Here is a 23,515-nt window from a genome sequence, read left to right as displayed (position 1 = left end):
GCTACGACCGGGTTTTGGTGGTAAACAACCGATGGCGGGAGGGTTGGGGTCTGCAGTCTAGGGTTTCGCGTCTCTTCCTGTATCCAAGGGGGTTAGGGATCGAATATCCCATAAATGGGTGGAGCGTTGTCGCCCGTGTTCTATGAAGCAGTTAATTCAAAGTGAAATTTTCGATTCTGTTGACTCACCCGTTCTTGGAACAAGCGATTTTCTATACCACATTTATTCCCAGATGTACTAGAATACATTTAATTCGTAGAATGGGGCGTCCTCCCATTTACAATATTAACAAAGAGTTAAAATGTGATCAATAACATAACAAACCCCTCTTAACTTAGTCACCATGTTTTTGTGTGGAAACGATTAGAAGGTGTACAAATAGATTCCTACTTCTATTCTGCGTGGATAGTATACTCTCGTTGACACGTCAAGTCTTGCATCTTTTAGCAAAGCAAGCATCAAAAGTTATGTTTTTCTGTATTATGCCACAGTATTTCCTCTGACTCTATAAAGTTAAGATCGTGATTCAATAGGCAATGTATTTTGCGATTGCTGTCCATTATTGTAGCTTAATGTTGTGGGAATATAACACACGTAAACAGGACAACCATTTGTGAAAATATCAGTCACAGTTTTTAACAACTTTCATTAAACCAACCATTTCGTAATTCCAACCAAACCGAAGCGTTAACAAAATCAAACTGTATTTGATAATAGTTTACATCTGGTCAACACATTCCCTACTCTACACGACGTGTTACAAGTTGCCTAAATAATTAACCACAGCTATGACTTATTTACTGTACACGTCAGAGGATCTACTAACCCCACAGGGTTAGCGACCTCGGGTGCAAAGTTCACTAATCACTGTGTATAAGCATTACGTCTACGGATTGTTTACATGCCCTCATCGACGACGTAATCACGATGGCGTTGATTATACATATGTCGGGGATAAGATAAGCAACACATTGTTACGTAACGAGGACTGTGACATTTGACGGGATGCATGCACTACTCGCGCATGCGCCTCAGACACGATCCTACATTCACTTTCCGTTACAAAGTTCATCGATACTATCAAAGATCACTGTGTCGACTGTCGAGCCACCTTTCTGTTGCATCGATCAGGTCTTCATCAGGCGCGACCGAAGTGGGCGACGTTTGTCAGGATAACATCGACTCGGAAAATCAACTCCTTCTGATAGGGGGAATATTTTATCCGACATCACGTGTTAAAAATTTGTTTTCTCCCAGAGGTAGGTAATTCCATAACATATAGGGAAATTTTCGTGCTTCAAGTGCAGTGGGGCGGTGGGGCCGTAAACACTGAGCAGTCAGTCCTACCAGTGTAGAAAGGGTTATCACTGCACCCTCAAGAGTTTCTGGTGTACAAGTGTCTGCATTGATTTATGTATCGTATGCTGACTTAAAAACATGGCATATACATTACTGAACTATGTAACATGCTATAGTCTAGCGTTCAAGTAGAAGTACTGCCGATGTGCATAGCGTTATGTAGGACTTATCCGCGCAAGACGCACACTTTTGCTGTTGGCCTATGAGTAAAGGGATTGTAATCATAAGCTATTGACTCCTGTCCTAATACCGATACCTATACCGCGTACTGTTGTGATAAGCGTCCACCGTTGTACCGTGTGCTATTGTTGTGGTATGGAAGATTCCACCAATAGTCTAACACGAATACTAGAAAAATACCGGTATGGATCATAAACTTAAACAAATAACGTTTTTGGCCCGAATCCTACACTAATAGTATTAACATATGGTTTTGACAGTTCCATTTAAACAATGTTACATTTGGGCCAAAACCGCCTTTTGTTTATGTTTATGATTCATATCGGGTCTTTTCTAGTATTCGTGCCTTCTACTGTTGTTGTATGGAAGCGGTCTACCGATAGATATACCGCGTACTGTTGTTGTGATAAGGAAGCGTCCACCGTAGTACCGTGTCACAGAAAACATACTGTGACCGTGTGCTATTGTTGTGTTATGGAAGCACCAATATACCCTCTACTGTTGTTGTATGGAAGCGTCCACTGATATACAGTCTACTGTTGTTGTGGTATGGAAGCGTCCACCGACATACAGTCTACTGTTGTTGTGGTATGGAAGCGTCCACTGATATACAGTCTACTGTTGTTGTGGTATGGAAGCGTCCACCGACATACAGTCTACTGTTGTTGTGGTATGGAAGCGTCCACCGATGTACCGTGTGCTGTTGCAAGCGCTGCCTCTGTCGCAACACCGCTCAGCCGCCTTGACCAAATTTCAGTTCGTCGACATGCACTTTCTACTTTAGTGGGGCGGATTCGTCCGTCCCTACCCCCTGTACTCTGTACACTCTTATTGAGCGACCATATGTCTTTCTTATTATTCAATGCATGTATTCTAACCTGTTAAAACTTTGCTTATTCCTCGGGCTTACTTCTTTATTCGTATTTTATGTACCTGTGTATGATTTATGCCATTAATTTTAGCTACGAAATCGTTTTATATTGTATGTGTGTTGTTGGTATGGAATTTATATTGCTGTATTTAAGTGTTTTGACACCTCGAAGTCTCTTTGTTGTTGAAACATAATATTTTTGTATTTGTTTTTACCGATCAAGTGTATTTTCTGTTTTTATTCAACAGCTTTTGGATAAATGGTCGGTTTGGATATTCTGTGTTTAATAGAACATCCTCGATTGGCCAAGGCCTCGCTACTTGTATCCAATCTCAAATCCTAAGCCAGGAAGGGGCGGTCTATGTCGAGAAGTCTAATTGGATGATTGTCCCTGTCGGCCAACTAGCCAATTGCGTCTGGTTGCTGCTAATGTCAGTTGAAGAAATTTGCTTCAAGTATAATTTCGTGCAAAATTGCATATCCGGGCAGTCTACAGGTGTACTTTTTAAATTGGGTTGCAAAATTGTCCAAATTTAAGTTGAAGTGCATTAAACCGTAATTAATGGAGCCCTCTTCAATACAGACTTTGATCCAAACAGCCATTTGACAGCAGTTTGTCCTAATCCGATAAACTACTAGACCTTACCTATGAAACCTTTACTCTTAAACCTCCTCTAAACCTTCGAACCATTTGGAAGTTGGGGCTAAAATTATATAGTACAAATGCATGAGGGGGTATTACATTAGTCCTATATGATCGTTGGTATAGCCCCAGAGCAGCAAGTTGACCTCCACTGTACTTAGGTACTTCTCTGTAGGATAGATCTAATCTAGATGTACAACGAGTCTTTGTACTTACACCTGCGTTACTTGACCCAGCTCGACTCTGGGTATCAAGGCCATTTATCTCTCTAGGAACTGCAGTCGCTTCCCCGTGGCGTGTCTAAACTGACAATGTGAATATAATGGGGCCATTATAATAATATGGGCTGCCTCCACCGTGCCACGGTGTGTGAGAAGATTCTGGTTCTCGAGTGGATTTTTTACAATATTTTTCACATCTGTCTGGTCGAAAAGTGTTTAAAATGTGTTTGGTTGTTGGAAACAGTAACACTGTGAGGGAAGTGTTATTGTATCGTGTTATTTGCTACAGGGTTGTTAATTCAGGGTAATAACCATAAGGCGTAAATTGTTTTGTTGAACTATACTTCACTTGAGAGAGAACTAATAGGCCTTAAACAGGGCTTTTTACGAACCTTTGGCTGTAAGCCCAGAAACTTAGCAACTTGGTAAAGGGGTTTAGTAAATTTTTAACCGGCGTTGTTGGTGCACGCCCAAAATTGATTACCAAATAGTAATTTCTTTGTCTATTGATGTCACTTTACGATTGTATACTTCTGAGAAGATTGGGTTTTATGTTTAATTTTCTTTAGAGTAGACTGCTTTGAGCAGGTTTCTTATTAGAAAATTTGGAGCCATTTCAAAGATCCATACAGTTGCACCGAAAGTCATACCTATTGTTCGACCACAAAATAAACCGAAATGGATTATGTAATAGATCTGCTTTTTTATCTGACGTGAACAATGAATGTCAATAGAAACTTCTATAATGTTTGCGTAAGATGAGTTTGTATAATGTTACTGTCCGATGATATAACACGAGTTATCTTAATCGTATGTTTCCGAGCGGTATTGATTATGAACACTGTTGTTAGTTTTGACTTGTTATTGTGGTATTGTTTCTTTAGACGCGCCGAAAATATTCATGGGCTCCCGTAATTTGGTCCAATAAAGACATAATTTTAATTTCTTCCAAGTCTTGCTTATAATTATTTTGGCTCCTCAAAATGTCAACGTAATTTGGTTGCCAATAAGGACATAATTTTAATTTGTTCCAAGTCTTGCTTATAATTATTTTGGCTCCTCAAAATGTCAAATCTCGATCTTCCGTTAGTTAGAGTCACGTTGCACCAAAACATCATATTTTCCTGTTTACCTCGGTGCTATCTCGCTATTTTCGCAGTTAAGTCTCCACAGTGTTTATTTTGCTCTCCCTTCACGCGGATGTCTGGACATAGCGTTGTTTTGGGCCCGAGGACGACCTTGAATCCAAGGCTAGCTCTGAGCTGTACGGTGTTCAATGAAACTCAACTCGCCCTGAACTGAACACACGCAGATACGCGCCGTTGCATGTAGATACTGTACCTAGGTCTATAGTGTGATCTGTGAAGTTTTGCCGTAGAATTTCACCCTTTTGAAAGAGTCGAAACACTGTTTGGTGTTTGATATTGCTTGACTCGTAATTTCTCTTCAAATGTAGCCTGGTACATTAGATTAGTCCGTTTATCGATTTTCTAGTCGTTTGCTGATTTAGATCATTTGTTCGAATTAACTGTTGGATCGCATGAATAGTCTCAACTAGTTATGGGTTGACATAAAACATTATGAGTAGATAAACCCGATCCATAAGCAACGAAATTGACATTGATTGTTTTTATGGGGCGACTGTTCAGTATCGATCAAAGCTAGGGTAAGCAGTACGAGTCCAAATTGTACAGTAGTTGGATATTATCTGAAAGGTGTTAGTATCATGTGTTATCAATATTGTGTAGGTTGGTTGTGTATGTCTTGTTGACCATATAATTCAATTGGTTAATTATTTGAATTTAATCCAAACTAAGAAGTAATCCATGTAGTACGGTTTTACTATTGTGTGTGACCTCAGTACAAATCTAGCTGACGAATATGAAATGTGAAACGCTCAACAACCGCAGCGCACTTTTCCACACGTCCAAATCCATTTCCCGCCCCGTAACAAGCTATTGTGCTCCAGCGTTGACGCCGTGGCGGATTCGCTACGAGTGTATCTGAAGTGGAACGGACGGCGAGCTGGCAACGTCGCACGGTCTCGCGCCAATGCAGGGTTGATGTGGCAACGCCGCAGCAGCCATTAAAATGTACTCGGCGGCGTTGCCGGTTCTACGCTCCGCGGCTATTTGTGCCCCACCGCACGTGATACACTCACTGCCAAAACTCTGTCCTGTCCTTTTGGGAGGGAATTTGTTTATGTACAGGACGAGGTGGTATTCACATCTAGGTGTGTTTTGTCGATACTGTAGTCAATTAATTTGATGGTTGCGTAATATGCTTTCAATGAAGCACTATGGTGCGCGGTTTGCACTCTAAAAAAAAATAAGTTGATTGGGCATCGCGATGCAACCAAAATGGTGTTTTGTGTATACACGAATGTTCATGAATTATGTTAATATTTTATACAGCAACATTCTTCATTCGAAACTTTGGCTACATTCTCAAAGTTAACTCAAAATCCAGTTATTTATAATTATTTCAGTTATTGAGATTCAGTCATTTTTGCAATCACGTATCGGACACTAGTTCATAATCGTTAGATATTAAAGGTCAAGGTATTACTGGCTGTTATCAAGCTTTAGATAACAACTCTCATTTTGCCAAGTTCTCATTTGCATCGGTTTTACAAATGGACTAGCATTTCATTGAATACAAATATTATATAAGTAGGATACTGTAGCTAACTTGCTACCATGAACTAATTTTGTTATGCTACAGTTTCCACTACACAGAATTGCAAGGAAACTATATTTTTCAATAATCTTCGTGAAAGAAATACCAGTTCTCTTCAAGATCTGGACAAATTGGTTGTCAGTAGCCGATAAGAGAGCAAATACGAGAAGGTTTCTACAACAATGATTTACCAATTCTGTTGTATCGTACTTTGTTATGATACAACAGTTGGTATATCCACGTTTGTACTTATGATTGTTATAACTTGAACTTAAGTTTAGTTAAATCGTGCGTAAATTATACTAAGTTACACTTTTGATTGTTAACATGGGTCTTAGCACTTCCTAGTCTGGTTTGTATTACGTTTATTTTATTCGCTTAGCATTTGCCAGCTTCTACAGTTACTTCCATTAAATCACTATAAATTGTGAGAGCGATTCTTGGCAATTAGCGAGTCTGGTTGACTTCCGTCCAAATTGGGAATAGCGCGCCAAACAGAATATATAGTCCAACGTCTGTTCCTTCACAAAACAGTTCGGAAGTCAAGGAATTGGGCCGTTGTCTAGTAGTCCTTGATGCAAATTTGATATTTTAGGAATTATTTAAATACGCTGCAGAATGTTAACCTTAATGAGGCATTCTTACGACAGTAGATGTAATAATTATAACACAATTATTGTGGTCCTATCTCCACTCCATTCTAACACTCACATTTTTATTTCTGCATAAAATGCGCACAATGTTTTTGTCGTTGTCTGGAAGTATACTTTAGGGCTACATGTATTGAAATCAATACTGTAATTCCACAGCAGTAAGTACAAATTTATAGGACAAGTTGCATTAGAACGTCAGGAAGAGGTGGGTTTAAAATTTAAACTAGAGAGCGTGGATAAATATTTACTGTGTAATTATTTATTCTCAACGACTCCGGATGAATAATTAGTTAACATATCATTTGCATTAGTTTGTTCTCTATTATATTACTTCCCTATGAATAGTTCGGAGTTCTAGTGTGATTTTGAACTAATTTTAATGGTGTTGAGGCTTTTAGATTACACTTAGAAGGCGTACATTAGTATTTACTGTGCAATTATTTATTCCCAACGACCCCAAATTAATAATGAGGTAACAGATTATTTGCATTTGTTAGTTCTTCATTATAGTACTTCCCTGTGGTATTTTGGAGTTCTAGTGGAATTTTGACTGAATTTTAATGATTTTGTGGTCTCTTTCAATTGTTTCCTAGTTTTTTGCTCAATATGGAGAATTTATTTGGTCGTTGTCTTGTATTTGTATTTTCGAAGATGAATGCAGTTGATCTAGTTCCTGATCACAGAAATACGCGTATAACTAGCAGGTGGCATTTTATTGTATTTTTGTTATTCTTTGGCATTGAGTATAATCCCTTTTTATCTTTGGTTTGGTTATGTAACCTGTGTGTGGGAGGAGTCAAAATGGGGTAAACCCCGTTGTTGCGTAACCCACAATAGATGTCCGTCTGTCTACAGCATGAACGTGAGTGTACTACGAGACTCATGGTAATGAGCAGGTACGAGGTGATATCCTCCAGGACCGGTACAGTCACGTCCAGGGTACAGGTACAGTCCGGTACACAGCTCAGCTGTCCGCCCGCGATCGCGATACGCGGACGCGGGGCCAGGTCGTCATAACTGGATTGAAGGAGAGGAGCGTCAGGAGTAAATATTGGAGAACTACTTTGTATTTGATTTGATTTTTTACAAAATAAAACTTTGGGATCGTATAAATCACTGTGTTGAAAGATTGACTTTGTAGTATCATTGTTCCACAGTGTCTCCCCTGTGGAGTTCCTTTGGGGGATTGTGACAACGCATTAAGAGAAGCTAATTCTGGTATTTAGCGAAATTTTTTTAAATATATGGTCATTGATGATAGTTACATTTATCGATACCAATCGAGATTAGCGTGTAACTGGTGTATTCTAACCCATGAATGAAGAGAAGTGAAGGGTGGATTGAGCTTCTTTACTGAATAAGACTAGGATGTTGCTTTAGACAGGACCGTTTATTTAAAGCCTAATGCTCAAGTACAGATGGGGCCCAGTTTTGAACCATCAAATGGTATTGGTTTCTTAATTTTCTCAAAATGAAACAGGCAATCTTTTGATTGTTGGACGAGCATACATGTATATCCAGCTACTGTAGTTAACCATCCCATAGCTTAAACATTACTGCTACTGGGCACTGGCTAGATTTAGGCTGTTCTATCCACTAGAATACTGATATGTATGCTTTAGTACCAATTCAAATCCTTAGAGAAGTGTAGCCTGCACCTCATCTTTCGAGGTGAGTAAATTGTGGTAATTTTGGATCGTCTCGAATTGTATTAACATTTTGCGAGGTTACCTCCCATTTTCAGATCGACTAGATCAGTGTAGCTCCTCTGTCCCACAATCTGTTTTACATTCATGATCCCAAGAGTCGACCTGTAATCTCCAATCTCCAAATGTTTCCAATGGGCAATTCCAAATGCTAAACCTTTGACACTTCACATCTCATGCATACGTTTCCCACTTATTTGTCATACTAGTTAGCATTGCTAAACACAGACGACCACAGCATAACTGACTAAGTACAGTAACAATAACGGAGACTGCGCTATACGCGGGTTCTTAGAATCATTAAAATTATGGTTGTTGTTCTTGACAGTTACTAGCTTTACATTTTAATTTTATTAGGGTAAGGGAGATAAGTGCAATAAATAAATTGCAGTTTTCAAAGCTGTCAATAGCATCGAAGTTTCATAAACATAGTCTATTTTCAGGTCGGGTTTGCACCTCATAGTCGTTCACGTTTCCCACGTATGTGTCATACTAGTTAGCATTGCAAAACACAACAGTAACTGACGGCCAGTCACAGTACTGTACAGTACCGATAACGGAGACTGCGCTGCACACGTTGTGAAAGCGTATTGTAGCTGGAAAAGGCAGCGCCGCCGGCGTAGTTCGCTGGTTTCACTACACATGCGCACGGCCCCGATACAGCGCGTCGCCACAGACTAGGGCTAGATAACTGTTATTATTTGTCGTTAGCTCCTCAGTCCTCACATGTTATCCGCTTGATTACATCTGCGTATCACACTTGTTTTGAAAGCCTGGCTGGCCTGGAGCGGTTTGTTGTTTGTGATTGGACTGTGTGATAGGTGGGGAAGTACACTATGATGTGGAGGGTGTTGAAATTCTGTGATGTGGAAATTTTATATTTGCTAATGTGACAAGGTTAATATACATTTTTACGATTAACTGTGATAGTAGCAGTAGTTAAAATATTTAAACAATTTTACTGTAAACCCTCATGTTTGAAGCTTGTTCGGAATCGATAATTTTAACATTGTAGATCCAGATAGTAAGTTTTAACCTGAGAAAGTCAGTAGCTTTTGGGTAGTTCTAAAATGGACCCAGTACAGTATTCGTGATCATTAGGATTTTATTATTAGTCGTGGCTACAGAAATAACTGTCAAGTCAGTAAAAAAGCTATACAGCTAATCTCAGTCAATTCCCATCCTTTGAATTTTAAAAAGGTTCAGTTTGATTGGGTTGTTAGTTTCTCTCAGGAGGGCCTTGTAATATTTGTTTTGAAATAAAATATGACAAAGCCATTTAACGTACTCTCTGAGAAATGTCTAAAACTAGATCAAACCAGTTCGATCTCGTTTTGAGTTGAGACAGATTCGCCGATCCTCGAGAGCAAATCATACTGCCAGGCCTGACAGTATGTTCGTGGGTGTCAAAGAATGACAGAGGGGCAAGGGGAAATACTGGACAGCCAACATGTTCCAATATAGTGACAGCTTACATTGTATGCTACTCATTCATGTTGACTTGTCCACTGTCGAGTGTAGTGTCCTGTGGTCGATGTGAAGGGAGTTCCTCCCCAGATAGCCTTGGCTGTTGTGACGCAGAAGTAAACACCTTGCGAGAACAACATTCCCTCAGTCCAAGCTGAGTCATTTTAACTATCTTACAACCACGGTTTCAATCTAACTATGACTTGCATTTCTTTGCGTGTTGTCGACGTAATTGTATAATGGTTTGTGTTGGTATTTTGATAAATCATGTTGCTAGCAGATTTGTGTTCTTTGAGTTGTGAATCCACTGATAGTTAAACGATTTCTGCAAATCTTCGATTTGAGTCTACGGGTACGAATCCTTCTGCTTATTTAGGCTTGGCTGTATAAGGGGGTTTTGTGTCCAAAATGTGTGTTTAAGACGTAAAATTTTCACAAAAAAGGTTATTCTATATTTACCTACAAATGTCTGTGTTCTAAATACACAACGACTAAGATTGTTCTATATCAGTAGTAGTTAATACCCGTTCCAATTTAAGACATTGGTGAAATAAGCACTGTTAATCGCTCATGTGTGTATAGATGGACGAACTGTTCGACACAAATCAGGCTACCAAAAAGTTGATTTATTCTCTAGCTCCATATGGGCAACTGCAACTACTTTAGAACTTGAGCTTCCCAGTTATTCCCATTCCATGTGCTTTTCGTGCTGATGAGGAGTTAGTGTCTTGCCAAAGAAACATTGCAGAGAATCATAAATGTGTGTAGAATATAGTGAAACTACATGTGTTAGCCTCGTTACTAAGATATGCTGTTACTTAAGATCATCTCTGCGACCACAAAAGATAATCGTACCCAGAGTTTGAGAGCGATTACATTTCTGCATTAATTAGTTTGATATAGACAAACCTTTTGCTAAAGATTTGTATATACAGTGAGTGCATCGGAGAAATATTTTGTATGTTTTGGTAGCTCAAAGTTGATACATGAAACCCTGCAGATATTATTAAAAATCTATAAGCGCGATGATCTCTTGGGCAAGTTAGCACATCGATTACTTTAATCTGAAATGTATGAAATCTGATCAAATCATCAAGTGTTTAGGAAAACTGTTCTAGTTTTGTATGTCTGATACTTTCAAACTATGGTAAATGAATAGGTAACATACACCAAAAATTCACATTATACATGTCCTATGAAAAGCACACAACGGGAAGAAGTGTAGAAAATCTAGTCATCACCACCAGTCATGATTAATGAGCTTAGCTTTTTCAACCAAGAACTCTTCATATGATGCGAATGCAATTAGAATCTCGGGATGGATGTAGCGTCTTGCAGGGAAATATCATTATCATTAGTCAGTGTGGGGGTGGGAGGGAACATTGTTCCCCTGATATGATCTCACGGACTGTTCCATCCAGTTCACTTCCCGGGTCGCAGATTTCAGCAATGTTTCCCAACAGGTGCTGCCAACACAAAAACTCCAGAACCTGACTCGCTTTCACTCGGTTGGCAACACTGGGGCTGGGAAACACCCGTTGTTTTGTTACGTTAGACGAAAAGCAATGACCAAGAGTGACGTAATTGATATAGTGATAACCTGTTCAGGACATAGTAACGAAGTTAGGAACCCGACGTCTTTTAAAATTAATCTACAGTTTTGGTCATAGTTTGAGTCAGCAGAATTCCCTTTGTATGATGTCTCTACAGCTTTTCAAGGATTTTTGTGGTAATCAACCTTGCAACAATGTCAAACAATGTGTTTAGTTATTTTAGGGCAAGTAATTTTACAAACCAAGTATACCAACCACGAAATCGATTCACATACTTGGTAGACATTATTTGAAAAGTGTTTTTCTGTGTGTGCAGTGTGCAACAATGCAATGTTTTATGAACTTGTGTTAGAAGAACTGTTTTAGTCCCTGAATTGTTATATTTTTTCAACCGATTCTGAAAAACATTGATTGAGGAGTAACTACACAAAAAACTGTCAATACGTAGACTACTGCATATGTGCATTAAACGTGTAAAAAGCACTCACGATGAACTAAACAAAAGCGCAGAAGAATCTGTAATATTGAAGTCAAACAACAAAGGTTCGATCAGTTGATAAAATCGAAATCTCTTGGCCTAGATGTGCCACGTTATTGTTTGATTGTTTGTACAGTTGGCTGCCACCCACGCACTGTCATACGACACGTCAGTACAAGGAAGGTGTGTGTAACACAAGTAGCGGTGGATTTCTTAGAAAATATGTCTCATATTCCGCACGATCTATGTTCGTCATAATAAAATCCAACTGCTAATCTATTAGAAAACTCGACTCGCAATCCCAATTCACGAAATCTATTTTTGTCAAATGTCCTAAGCACAATTACTTTGTAAATGTGTGTCCATTCGATTGTAAACGGTAACGTGTAGATTGCTTGGTATTTGGGGACAGTTAACGTTACGATTTAACTATTATTTATTGACTATTTATGATCATTATTACTATTTATTGACTACTAACCAATTCCGAGAGTTATATTTGGATTTTGTAAACTTATTTTACAGAAGACCTAAACAAAAGTTCTCAGACCCTATTGACTTGTCTCAACACTGTAAACACTCTAAAACGATTAATTCGATACCTTTCGCGTTTTTTTTTTTAGTTTATTTGATAGGGAGGTGTAAAATGCATTTACGCACACCCTTGCTCCTGCAAGGGTAGTGTGGGACTAACTGCCGCGATGGCAGACTACCCACTAAAACCACCTCCCCCCTCGTTCTGAGGGCGACCTGGAACATAGTGTAATTAAATACATGTTACTTATTGCACTATAGTTTGTTCAAATAATGAAGGTGGTCGGGCCTATGCATGCGAGCAGTTGATATGGTTTGCATTAATTGGCCGCATAGGCCGCATCCCCGAGCGTCTTCGTTATTTGAACAAACTATAGTCAGGGTGTCCACATTCTGAAAAGTCAGAGATAGTCATGGGAAAAAATCTGGTCATTGCAAGTCACGGAAATAGGCAAAAAGGCACGGAAATCTCCAATAATTAATGGATATGAGGGGACCTTTCAATTATCTAGTCGGCCGTCAATTTACAGTTGTATTATTTTATGACTTTATTAGTTCATTGTTGTACCTATTTATTGTAGGCCTACTTCATTGTCATCTGTTAATACACATTTCATTTCAGTATTTTTTTTTTTTTTTTAATAACTTGTCCAGGTAGTATTATTTGTGTGTGCATGTTGCATTATAATTTTCGAGTTAAGTTCGTGAGTAATAGAAATCAATGGACGAGTCATGGGAATTAATGACAAATTTTCTGTGGACACCCTGCATAGTCTATGTCAAAACGTGTCTATTAAACGAGAGATTGTATTTTGGTTCTGTGATGTTTGGATGGGGCGAGCGGAACTTCGTACAACGCAAGGACCAAAAGGGGTGCAGTGGTAATTTACATCGTAATTTCAATACTACCCATTACATCAGTACAAATTCGAGTTGTAGCCATGTTTTTATTGCAGCTCTCTCTCTCTCTCTGCAGGCGGGTCACGTCTGATGGCCTGACTCACGCCATGTTGCCGTTTCTCCTGTCTGCTCTCCGCTATGTTTCAAATTGCCTGTTTCAAAACACCCTTTTGCGTATCAATAGAATTGGCTGTGCTTTTTAGCTATTTTTTTTAGGAGTGCTGTTTTTGTATAATCTAGGTTTGCTTGTTGCAACGATTACTTTTTTCGTTGCACAAAATCTTAAAAGGCATTAACGACTGTGTATGTAAATCAGTGTGTTACTGTTGAGATAACTTTTGCACAAATAAAGGCATTTTTCTTTTATCATAAGTCGTGGTTCTACTTCTGAGAGAAACGTCGATCTAATGTACAACAAAAAATCATTTAGTGTAGACCACTTTGTCGAATCCTCTTTGTATTGTTACCAATATAAGCTAGGCCTATATTTGACATAACACTTCATGGAGCCACAGTGAAGCTCTCGATGTGATATTATCTCACTGAGAAGCTTGATATAGCATAATTCACTGAGTCAAATTAAAGTTTATAATGTAATTTGCCTTTACCGGAAATGAACTAAATTAGAATTGTGTTCTCAATTGTTGTCTCAACGTTGAAAATGTAAACAATATGGTGTTGATCAAACAAACAATTCAGAGTCGTGAAAGCTGGTGAACTTGCAAGGAGTGTGGCACTATTTATTCAAACAGATAGCTCTCGTTACACGATTCCAGTGGAGTGTTGTGGCCCAGTCAAGTCACATGATTTCTCTTCCGCGTTGAACGGCTCGACGGCTGTGACGAGAAAGCTGCACGATCTGGCAACATGGCGTGCCAGCGTGGGACGGAGGCGCGTGAGGTACGGGCCACTGCCGACACCCGGCCCGGCGGTATTGAACGGTCGTCCCACCCGCTTCCCATCCATGTTTCATTACGATATGTTACGAATGTTGTATGGTTTAACACTGATAGCACGCTGTTTTCCTCGTCGACACTGCGTAGTACGTGTTTGGTCAAGGTGGTTTTTAAATAAAAACACCTTGGTAAACAAACGTAAAAAAATTTATTATAGATAAATGCAAGAACATTATATTATATCACAGATTTCACTTCAACACAAAACGGTCAACATATTCAATATGAACAACCAATCTTCAATTCAATATGAATGTTCAATCCTTATAAACAACCAATATGAATCAAATCTCCTTCAACGTGTTAATTTCTTATCTTTTTGAGCATTGTTTACACATCTTCTTTTCATTTCGTACATCATACAAAATTTGTTCATTTTTGTTGTATTCATGCCTTGTAATGTAGATCCTTTCGTTGGTAAATTCTTGTCATGTAGATTTTTTCGTTGGTGAATTGTTGACGATGATGCCGAAGAAATCCTCCCATAATCAGTCTTGTTAGGTACCCTTGTGTGGCAGTGTAGTGGAGAAGACACGCCAGAACCCTTTCTAGGCGTGTTTTTGATCCAAGGGGCAATGCAGGATTCTTTCCTAGGTAAACTCCTGGTCTGTGGCGATGATACCGAAGATGACCTCCATAACCAGTCCTGTGTTGAAGTGATAATGAAGACATAAGCCCTCAGACGTGCAGATATCTTGATTTGGATGACATATCTCGTTGATCATGATCAGTGTTGAACACCAATTCCAAATTGGGTTATTAGTCCAGTCAAATGGTAGTTGAACGTTACAAAAAATAACTGTTACGAGTTTTTTTCTTAACTTTATGTATTTTGGGGCGCTGAATCCGAATCTGAAGAGATCCAACAAAAATTCCTTGTGCGTTTTGAACTAATGCAAAAAATATGAAAAATTTCGCACTTTTTTCAGTTTCTTGCTTATAACTTGGAAACTATACATTCTACTAACTTTTACCAAATGTGAAAATGAAAGATCATGAAATTTCCTACAAAATACATATGTATCATTCTTTATCAAACGCACAATTAGCCCGCTAGAGCTCACTCCAAAAAGAGAAAATATCACATTTTTGTAAAAACACGTTTATTGCCAGATTTTCACATTTATTACTGAAAGTACGCGTTTATTGAAGGTGGACTATGTAAGTAAATTAAGTTTAAATACTTTACATGTAAGCTTCAATTAGTGTACAACTAAAACATATCGAAACTTATTTCCGAACAAATAGATGCAAAGACGATAATTGGGACCCGATCCAAAAAGACAAAAGTTTTACATTGTTTTAAACACCTTTTTTGCCATATTTTCACATGTATTATTAAAAGTACAGCGTTTCCACTCATCTTCCCTTCTGTAACTTATTTCACTATCTATTTAACTTAATTCTAGCTTCAAAAAAACCACTCTTAAATAATTACTTTCACCAAAAACACCTAAAATTTATCATGAACGAAAGGACAAATATTCTGTGAAACATAACTTGCCATAGTTAGACATTTATTTTTACAACCATACAGTAGCCTATGGTTGGTCAACCTGTAAGTTGAATAAGAAAGCATTATCGTACACAGTTTTAACATAAACAGCTAATTATAAAATATTCTCTTTTTATTTTTTTACAAACATTGACGTGATATAAAACGCCAATTTCACTTGTAAGACGCCTTCACAATCCGTCGTCCCGATTAACTATGGTATGGCACCTTTATATACAAAACAATAGAGCAATTCCTCATGAGAAGTACTAAAATTAAGGGTAGATTTGGAATGTATATAATATTTCTGATAGCATATCCTTTAGATGATTACAAATGCACACATCCATAATTCACATTACCAAAGAGATGGAAAGGTTTTGTGGTGTTCACTTCAAAATCTCTGAGCAGCATGTAGACAGTGTAGACAGCAGAGAATACCGAGTTCAGAGGGACGACACAGAATCCATCAAAATCTTGAAATTGGAATTCTCATGTTGAATGCTATTTATAATACTTAAATGTTCATTAATATGTGTCTCACATCACGTAACATTCCTTTTACATTATGAAACAATTATCCCAAAATGCGTATACCATATTCTAGCTGTTACCCACGAGCTTCACCCCGTTTTACATCATAAGTATTAATAAAACTATTGATTGGTTACTTTAAGCTAAAATAAACAAAAGAGAATACAGTAATACAAACAAATAATCACACCTAATTTTAATAAGGTAAACAATTGAAGAATAACAAACAAATAAGTAATTTAGGGATCGAAGACAAGGAAGCTCTCGTCATATTGTTAAAGCAACTTCCTAATATCCCTCCCTTGCCCGTCAGGGCTTGGGGATGCTTAAAGTGTAACAATCAGTGTTTAAAACAAAACTCACGCGGCAGGGACACCTCAAGCGTCCTCCGACAGTTTTGTTTTTATATTGAAATCGTTCATTTATACAGTGAGCTATTTTCTTATTTGTTATTTTTTCTCGATTCAATTCAATAATTTTGTATTCCAAACTGTTAACATCATTTCTGTCTTTGTACTGATTTGTTTTAAATATTAAATTCAGCATAACCAGTGAACAACTAAATCAGTGTCTTTAATTTCAATTGTCCACCGATAACTTTAAACTCATTAAAATAATTTCATTAATAGCTACCCAGCTATCAGCGCACCAACCACAAGGAAAAGCAAGATATTACTGAACCGTATTGTACAGAAGAACACCAACCGCATTTGAGGGACTCTAAGCAGTGGTCTTCCACTGCAGTGGAAAAAGTCACTGAAAAAAATATTGTCTTTGCTCTTATTTGTTCTGAAATAAATTAGATATTTTTTAATTGTACACTAATTGGGGCTTACATGTAAAGTATTTAAACTTAATTTACTTACATAGTCCACCTTCAATAAACGCGTACTTTCAGTAATAAATGTGAAAATCTGGCAATAAACGTGTTTTTTACAAAAATGTGATATTTTTCTATTTTTGGAGCGCACTCTAGCGAGCTAATTGTGCGTTTGATAAAGAATGATACATATGTATTTTGTAGGAAATTTCATGATCTTTCATTTTCATATTTGGTAAAATTTAGTAGAATGTATAGTTTCCAAGTTATAAGCAAAAAACTGAAAAAAACAGCAAAAATTTTCATATTTTTTGCGTCTAGCTCAAAACGCACAAGGAATTTTTGTTGGATCTGTTCAGATTCGGATTCAGCGCCCCAAAAAACATAAAGTTAAGGAAAAAACTCGTAACAGTTATATTTTGTAACGTAAGGTAGATTTCCACGACGAATTGACTGGACTATATCGCATAAATATCTGCACCGTCCAGAAAGGCATCTTCTCCTATGACGCCATGGCGTAGGCCTAAATAAATATACACATGTCCAATTGAGCAAATCGAGGATTGTTCGTGATTAAATACTGTACATCATCTTTTAATTAAACTAATAAATAAATGTTTAAATGGAAATAATAAATTTGTTGTCAGTCAAATACGGTTCTCAGTCGAGTTTCGGATTATTTCAATCAGCTTCTTGATAAGCAGGCTCATATTCGCTTTCGACGCGGAATTGCCAATATTATCTAAAGGAACGAAGAAATATTTAATAAATGCAAGTAATAAAACTAAAAATATGACGAACCACAGCAGCACCACAATTATGTCAGGTTTGGGTGACGTTGGTGAAGGAACTTGTGCAGGTGACATTGTAGGTGTTGTTTCTCCTGCAAGGCACATCGGTGGAATGAGAATAAAGCGAGGCGACAAGCGAGGCCACTTTCATGTCGTGTGACGCACGAGGCGAGTCGTCAGCCAATCAGAACTGCCCGTCGTCGGGGGGGCGGGGGAAACCAAAATGGCCGCCGCAGATTCCCTCTATTTGGGTTTTTATTCAATAAATACTGCGCAGTTTTTTACTCCGCGTTCCATGCATGTTCTAATACAAGTTTTATGCGTCGCTACGAATTATGTGAAAACGCTGAAGTAGTTTTCTTGCTTCCTGTATAATTTGAGATTATGTTTTATTTGGATAAAAGTATTCTTCGTTGATAATGATGCAATTTATTGTCACTATGAATTGAAATTATATTTATTTATATTTAATACATTGTAGGCCTACTATAAAATATGATTGTACAGGTAGGTACATGAGGCATTATAAAAAATAAGGAACATGCAAGTCACTAGCCTTCGTTAAAGTGCTTTAAAATCCCAATGCCTAGAGCTATTTAGGTTCCGTGACACTTCGTCTGAGTATCCTTATGTCCTATTACTCTCTAATAATGTCTTTAACTTATTTGAAGAAAAAAACAACAAATTGATAACAGCTCAAATAGTAAATTTAAATCTCAAGTAGCCTATGTGAATGATGTTAAGTATTTTCACTATAAACATAACATTCCCTTGTTTACCTAAAGTTTGGTCTTGAAATAACAAGGGACTCGATTTTGTTACAAGTGTTCAGCCCTTATAGACCAAGGTTGAATGCTTCATTGCAGACATAAAAGCTACAGTACTTAATATGGTTTTCTACTTGTTTAGGTCAAGAGTTATATGATACAGGTCGTATACTAATTAGTTGGTTACAGGTTACAGTCCATCTCTCAACATGTTTAACATAATTCATCACCCAACAAGGACACAAATCAATGCAGTTTGGGTTTTGGGCAATCAATAAAAAGCAATAGAGAAATAGAGGTTGTCTGATACTGAACCCTGGGGAACTGAAAATTGATTTTGTGTATACTACCTACATTGCAGAAGATGAAAAGATACAAAAAATATAGTTTTTGGTTTTGTATTTTAGAGACCTCAATGCCCAATGTCAATTCTTTTGCAGAAGATGAGAAGATACAAAAATATAGTTTATGGATTTGTATTTTAGAGACCTCAATCACAGAAAACATCTAGTATGTTTTCTGTGCCTCAGTGCACAATGTCCAATCTTTATGTCTCAAACTATAGCTCATTATATGGTTTTTGATGGAGACGTTATTTTGGTAGGTAGGTACTCAAAAATTTGTCATTTGAGGGATTGAATATGTTTTACCAACTAAGTTTGCAAGCCCCTTAAAGCCAAAGAAACTCACTTGGTCTCCTTGATGCTAGTATGTCCTCCTGAAATCATTTTGGCTCAGAAGTGTATTGTAACTATATAAATAGGGTAGAATAACTAGAATAGTTATAGCAAGATTTCAATCTCTCATTAAACTGTGTAGTTATTTTTTAAATTTCCTAAGAATTTTCCTAAGAATCCTTAGAAGGCGGGTACAAGCCTCCAACTACAAGCGGGTGAAGAGATTCATGGCTTTTCACACACAAAAATTGCTAATTCAAGTCTGTTTGCAGAATGAACCTGCAATTCCAACATTCTTCACGAGGGATGAAATGCTAGTGTATTCAAGGATATAGAGTCTTCGCACAACTCTCTTAGCTAAATATTGTCCCTGTTTGCAGGTATGGTCGAGTGCAGAGTGTCAAACTTCTGCCGAGGGCCAAGGATGACGAAGGGTCGGGCGTGTGTGCGACTGTATCCTTTATGGATATCAAGTCAGCGTCCAAAGCACACAACAATGAGCAGAAGCTCGAGGATCGGACATTGACTACGGAGTATCATGAGCCTGCAGCCATTCCCGGCTCCACTGCACCCATATACTCCTCTCAAAGATTCTCCCATGGGTAAGTCTAAGAGGAGGAAACTAGTTCAGTTTAGGGTCTGCCACCTTGAGAGCCATTTGCTTGGTCTGGTACTTTGAGAGACTAAGATTTTATATTTTCTTTCTAGTTGAGAAAAATTGATAGTAAAGATATTTACAATCCCTTTCAGTTGTGCTTTGATTGCACCTTAGATTGGGATTTAAACCTTATGCAGTCAAAATTTTATCTCCAACCAATTGTACAGATAACCAAGCAATGGTTGAGGGGTTTAAATAACAATACAACTAGGATATTAATTTTAGTGCATTTTATAGTTTGCTAAGTACCTAATACTACTTGCTTCAGTGTTGCCATGGTGATGCCAACGATTACATAGCTATTATCTCAACATATTCCATTGTTGCCATCACTATTGTATACATGGAGTCGAGTTTGATTAATTTTCCATTCTAAAACTGTCGAGTGATATAACTGATCATTAACAATCCCAGTAGTATCAGTAAGCACTACTGTGGTTCGCTCGACAGTGTCTCCCCTACCTTTCCTCTATCCCGTCTCCCAGTGTGATGGTTCGGTCAGTGAAGTGCCCATGGATACAGTGTTGGATACGCTCCTGGATTACGTGTGGATTACCCGTGCTATTTTGTGTCTGTGTCAGTGCAAAGTTAGTGTTTCGTGTTTCCCCCGTTATAGTGAACCAGGGTAAGTAGACCGACCTCTTCCTTTTCCAATAGTATCCTTTCCTTCTCTGTTTGGTTTAAGGTGCAGTTAAGTAACAGTCTTGATTGCATGCTTAGTTGTAGTGTTGTTGGATTCTTGTTCCAAGATTTTGCAAATAAGCATGCAACACTATATAAGAGCCACGGTTTGAAATAGAATATTCATTTTATACCACATATTTTGCAAAGTGACCATAGCTTATTGAACTTATTCTTCTGGAAATAACTTTGATGTACTGTTAGCTACTTATACTCGGGCTATCCATAAATTAGTTCAAATCTGTTGAGCTCTTGTCACCGCCAAGTGAGCCATTTTAAATCACCATTGGCATATTCTTTACACTAATATTTAAGTCGGTTCCTAATCATATACAGCAATGAGTCTCATGATAGCAGTTGTAAACGATGTGAAGGAAAAACAATGCTTCTGCTCCTACCATGTTCCATGTTCTAAGAAGAACCACACGTCTGTAGGAGGATAGTTTGATCATTTGTTTCTATCCAGACAGAATTAAAGTTGAGGAAATCTTGCTTACTGATTACATGTTTAAAGGTCGATTTTCGATTCACACACATCACTTACGGCATGTCACAGATCAGTCTCGTTTCATTCAAAAAAAAGTTCATTTCATATGCAAGTCTATCAGTTACTCTGCCGACGTCTGTCATTCAATTTCAGATTTCTTCCCACCTTTGACGTACGTGTTTGAGGTTAGCAAATAGTGTTTTTGTCATTTTATATTTTAAGTAGGTAGGTATTTTGTTTGTAACAATCGACAAGATGGATGATAAAAATTTGATAGAATATTGTGTTTGAATTAAAAATTCTTGACTAACATCGCTGTAAATAAAGTGACGGAAGACTGACTGAAACCAACTGACTGAGGAATTGCGGATGCAACTGAGACTGAACTGTGACTGGACCGAAGTGAGTGAATCAATCTGTAGACTATCATATTGTTGTCCTTGATAGGCTCAAACTACAGGACCCTTATCAGTTTGGCCATATCTCATTTAGTTATACCATGATCCGCATGCCGATTTCCTCTACATCATCCACGGCGACGGATGTCAATAGCGGTTTACGCCTCACCCCACAAACATGTAATCAAAGTGTGATTTGTACTTGGCCCTGCATTAATTTTCCTTTTTTAGTTTTTTGCTACTATGACCATAAGAGCGGGACCTGTCTAGAATCGTAGTGGATGATGTAATGCTTCTGTCTTGGTTTCAGATTTGAAGTACGGTAGTATGATTGTATGTAACAAGAGCTCAATGGATACCTTCTTTAATGGACATCCCTTGTTCAGCCTTTGGTGAACAAATACACAGAATTTATATTTAGAGACAAACATTCCATGACAATCATTTTACTATAGAAAATGCTTTAGAAACAGGTTTACAGCTGTTATAGTTCTAAGGCTGTTAATTTCTAGGGAGGGAATAATTAATAAGTGTACATCTTTCTTAGTTGGTATTCTTCACAATTACGGTTATACTATGTGCTGTAAGATAGGACTACTGTTATTTCATTGACGTTGTGATAAATAGAAAGCAAAATGTTATTTTTCCTACAAAACCATCTAATTTTGCATGTCAAGGGGTAAAGAGTTACCAGAATCTTTTTGATTCTAATATACCATGTAGGTGGGAATTGAAATGATAATGCTAATTTAAAACTCTCCTTTGGTCGCCTTTTTAAAACATGTTCCTCATTGAGGGTATAGCGCTAAATATAAAACAAAATAGGTCACAAAAACTAAGCATTTACTCCAATAAGAGGTTTTAAATAAAGTACAATAATTGTAATACGTCATCGGCCAATTTACCTACCTTCCGTTCCATGTGTATAGGCCTAACACAAGGTTACTTCAAGGTTATCTGTGATTGCTGGATATTAACATGTGTTTAATTAAATAGATGATACCTATTCTACAGTGTTGCGTACATCCGTAGGTACCAATATTTAAATCATTCACTACTTCCAAGAGGTAAGGAGACCCAAGCTTTACCTTAAAATTGAAACCATATTTTTTCTGTTAATTACAAGATTTCAAGGGTTATTAGGACTGAAGGTTTTCCTAAGGATAGTGATTCTGAGTCGCCAGAATTTTATCCCCCTGGAATTTTACCCCCTGGGCAAAGCTGACGTCACTATGACGTAGTAACCTATGACGTAGTGGCCAAAAGTTTGTTCGCGGCCGGAATTTTACCCCAGCGGATTTGAAATAATGAAAATAGTCAGAGCGTGATTATTTAGATTAGCGATAAAAGCCGGAATTTTACCCCCTGTCCATATAACTAGCGTTTAGACAACTGAAGATGTACGGGCCGGATTTAACCCCCGGATTTTCACCCCTGGAATTTAACCCCCGGATTTTCACCCCTGGAATTTAACCCCCGGATTTTTACCCCCCGGAATTTTACCCCCTGGCCAATTTTAGAAATTGAAGGATTGATTTTCTTATTTCTGTTTTTAATTAATTGTAAACATTTCATTATTTAGTAGCCTATTTTTATTTAATCATTTTTTAATCTCAACTAAGTAAAAAGAATTCGCTGTTTAATCTTGATGTTCGGGATTTGTTTTTGGGGCAAACGTACATTTCACAACATGTATTTTGATGACCTTTCTCAGTACAAGCCATTACAAGCTCATGGTTTGTGCCTGAAGAAACAATAAGGCATATTTTGTTATTGTTAAAATACAAACGAAAAACATTGTTTTACCTCGGTTGTATAATAAATCGTTAAAGAAATGTTCGAAACAATTATCATTCAGTTGATTGTTTATACGTCATTAAGGATTTACAGTCAACAGTCATATTAACCAACAGTTGGCTTCAAAAGATCGAATCCTAATAGCCTACTAGAATCTCAAAATTAAAATTGAAAACCTGTTCGATTAGTTAATGTTACAAATAAATTATG

At 37.7% G+C, this 23,515-nt stretch overlaps 1 protein-coding gene across 8 annotated transcripts in view; it reads left to right on the top strand.

Annotated features, from left to right (window-relative positions):
- The window catches only part of LOC128990556 (protein split ends-like), a 101,031-nt gene that overhangs the window by 4,660 nt on the left and 72,856 nt on the right, over window positions 1–23,515 (top strand). For all 8 annotated transcript variants that reach the window (XM_054412978.1, XM_054412975.1, XM_054412973.1 and 5 more), the window contains exon 2: window positions 19,665–19,886. In XM_054412978.1, the coding sequence (XP_054268953.1) occupies window positions 19,665–19,886 (222 nt within the window). The remainder of the gene's footprint in view (window positions 1–19,664; window positions 19,887–23,515) is intronic.

This window comes from Macrosteles quadrilineatus, unplaced genomic scaffold (assembly GCF_028750875.1).
Source record: "Macrosteles quadrilineatus isolate MER2022 unplaced genomic scaffold, UCM_ALF_1.0 Scaffold_3__2_contigs__length_128488019, whole genome shotgun sequence".
NCBI classification, from domain to species: Eukaryota; Metazoa; Arthropoda; class Insecta; order Hemiptera; family Cicadellidae; genus Macrosteles; species Macrosteles quadrilineatus.
This window is presented reverse-complemented; position numbering and strand designations above follow the sequence as displayed.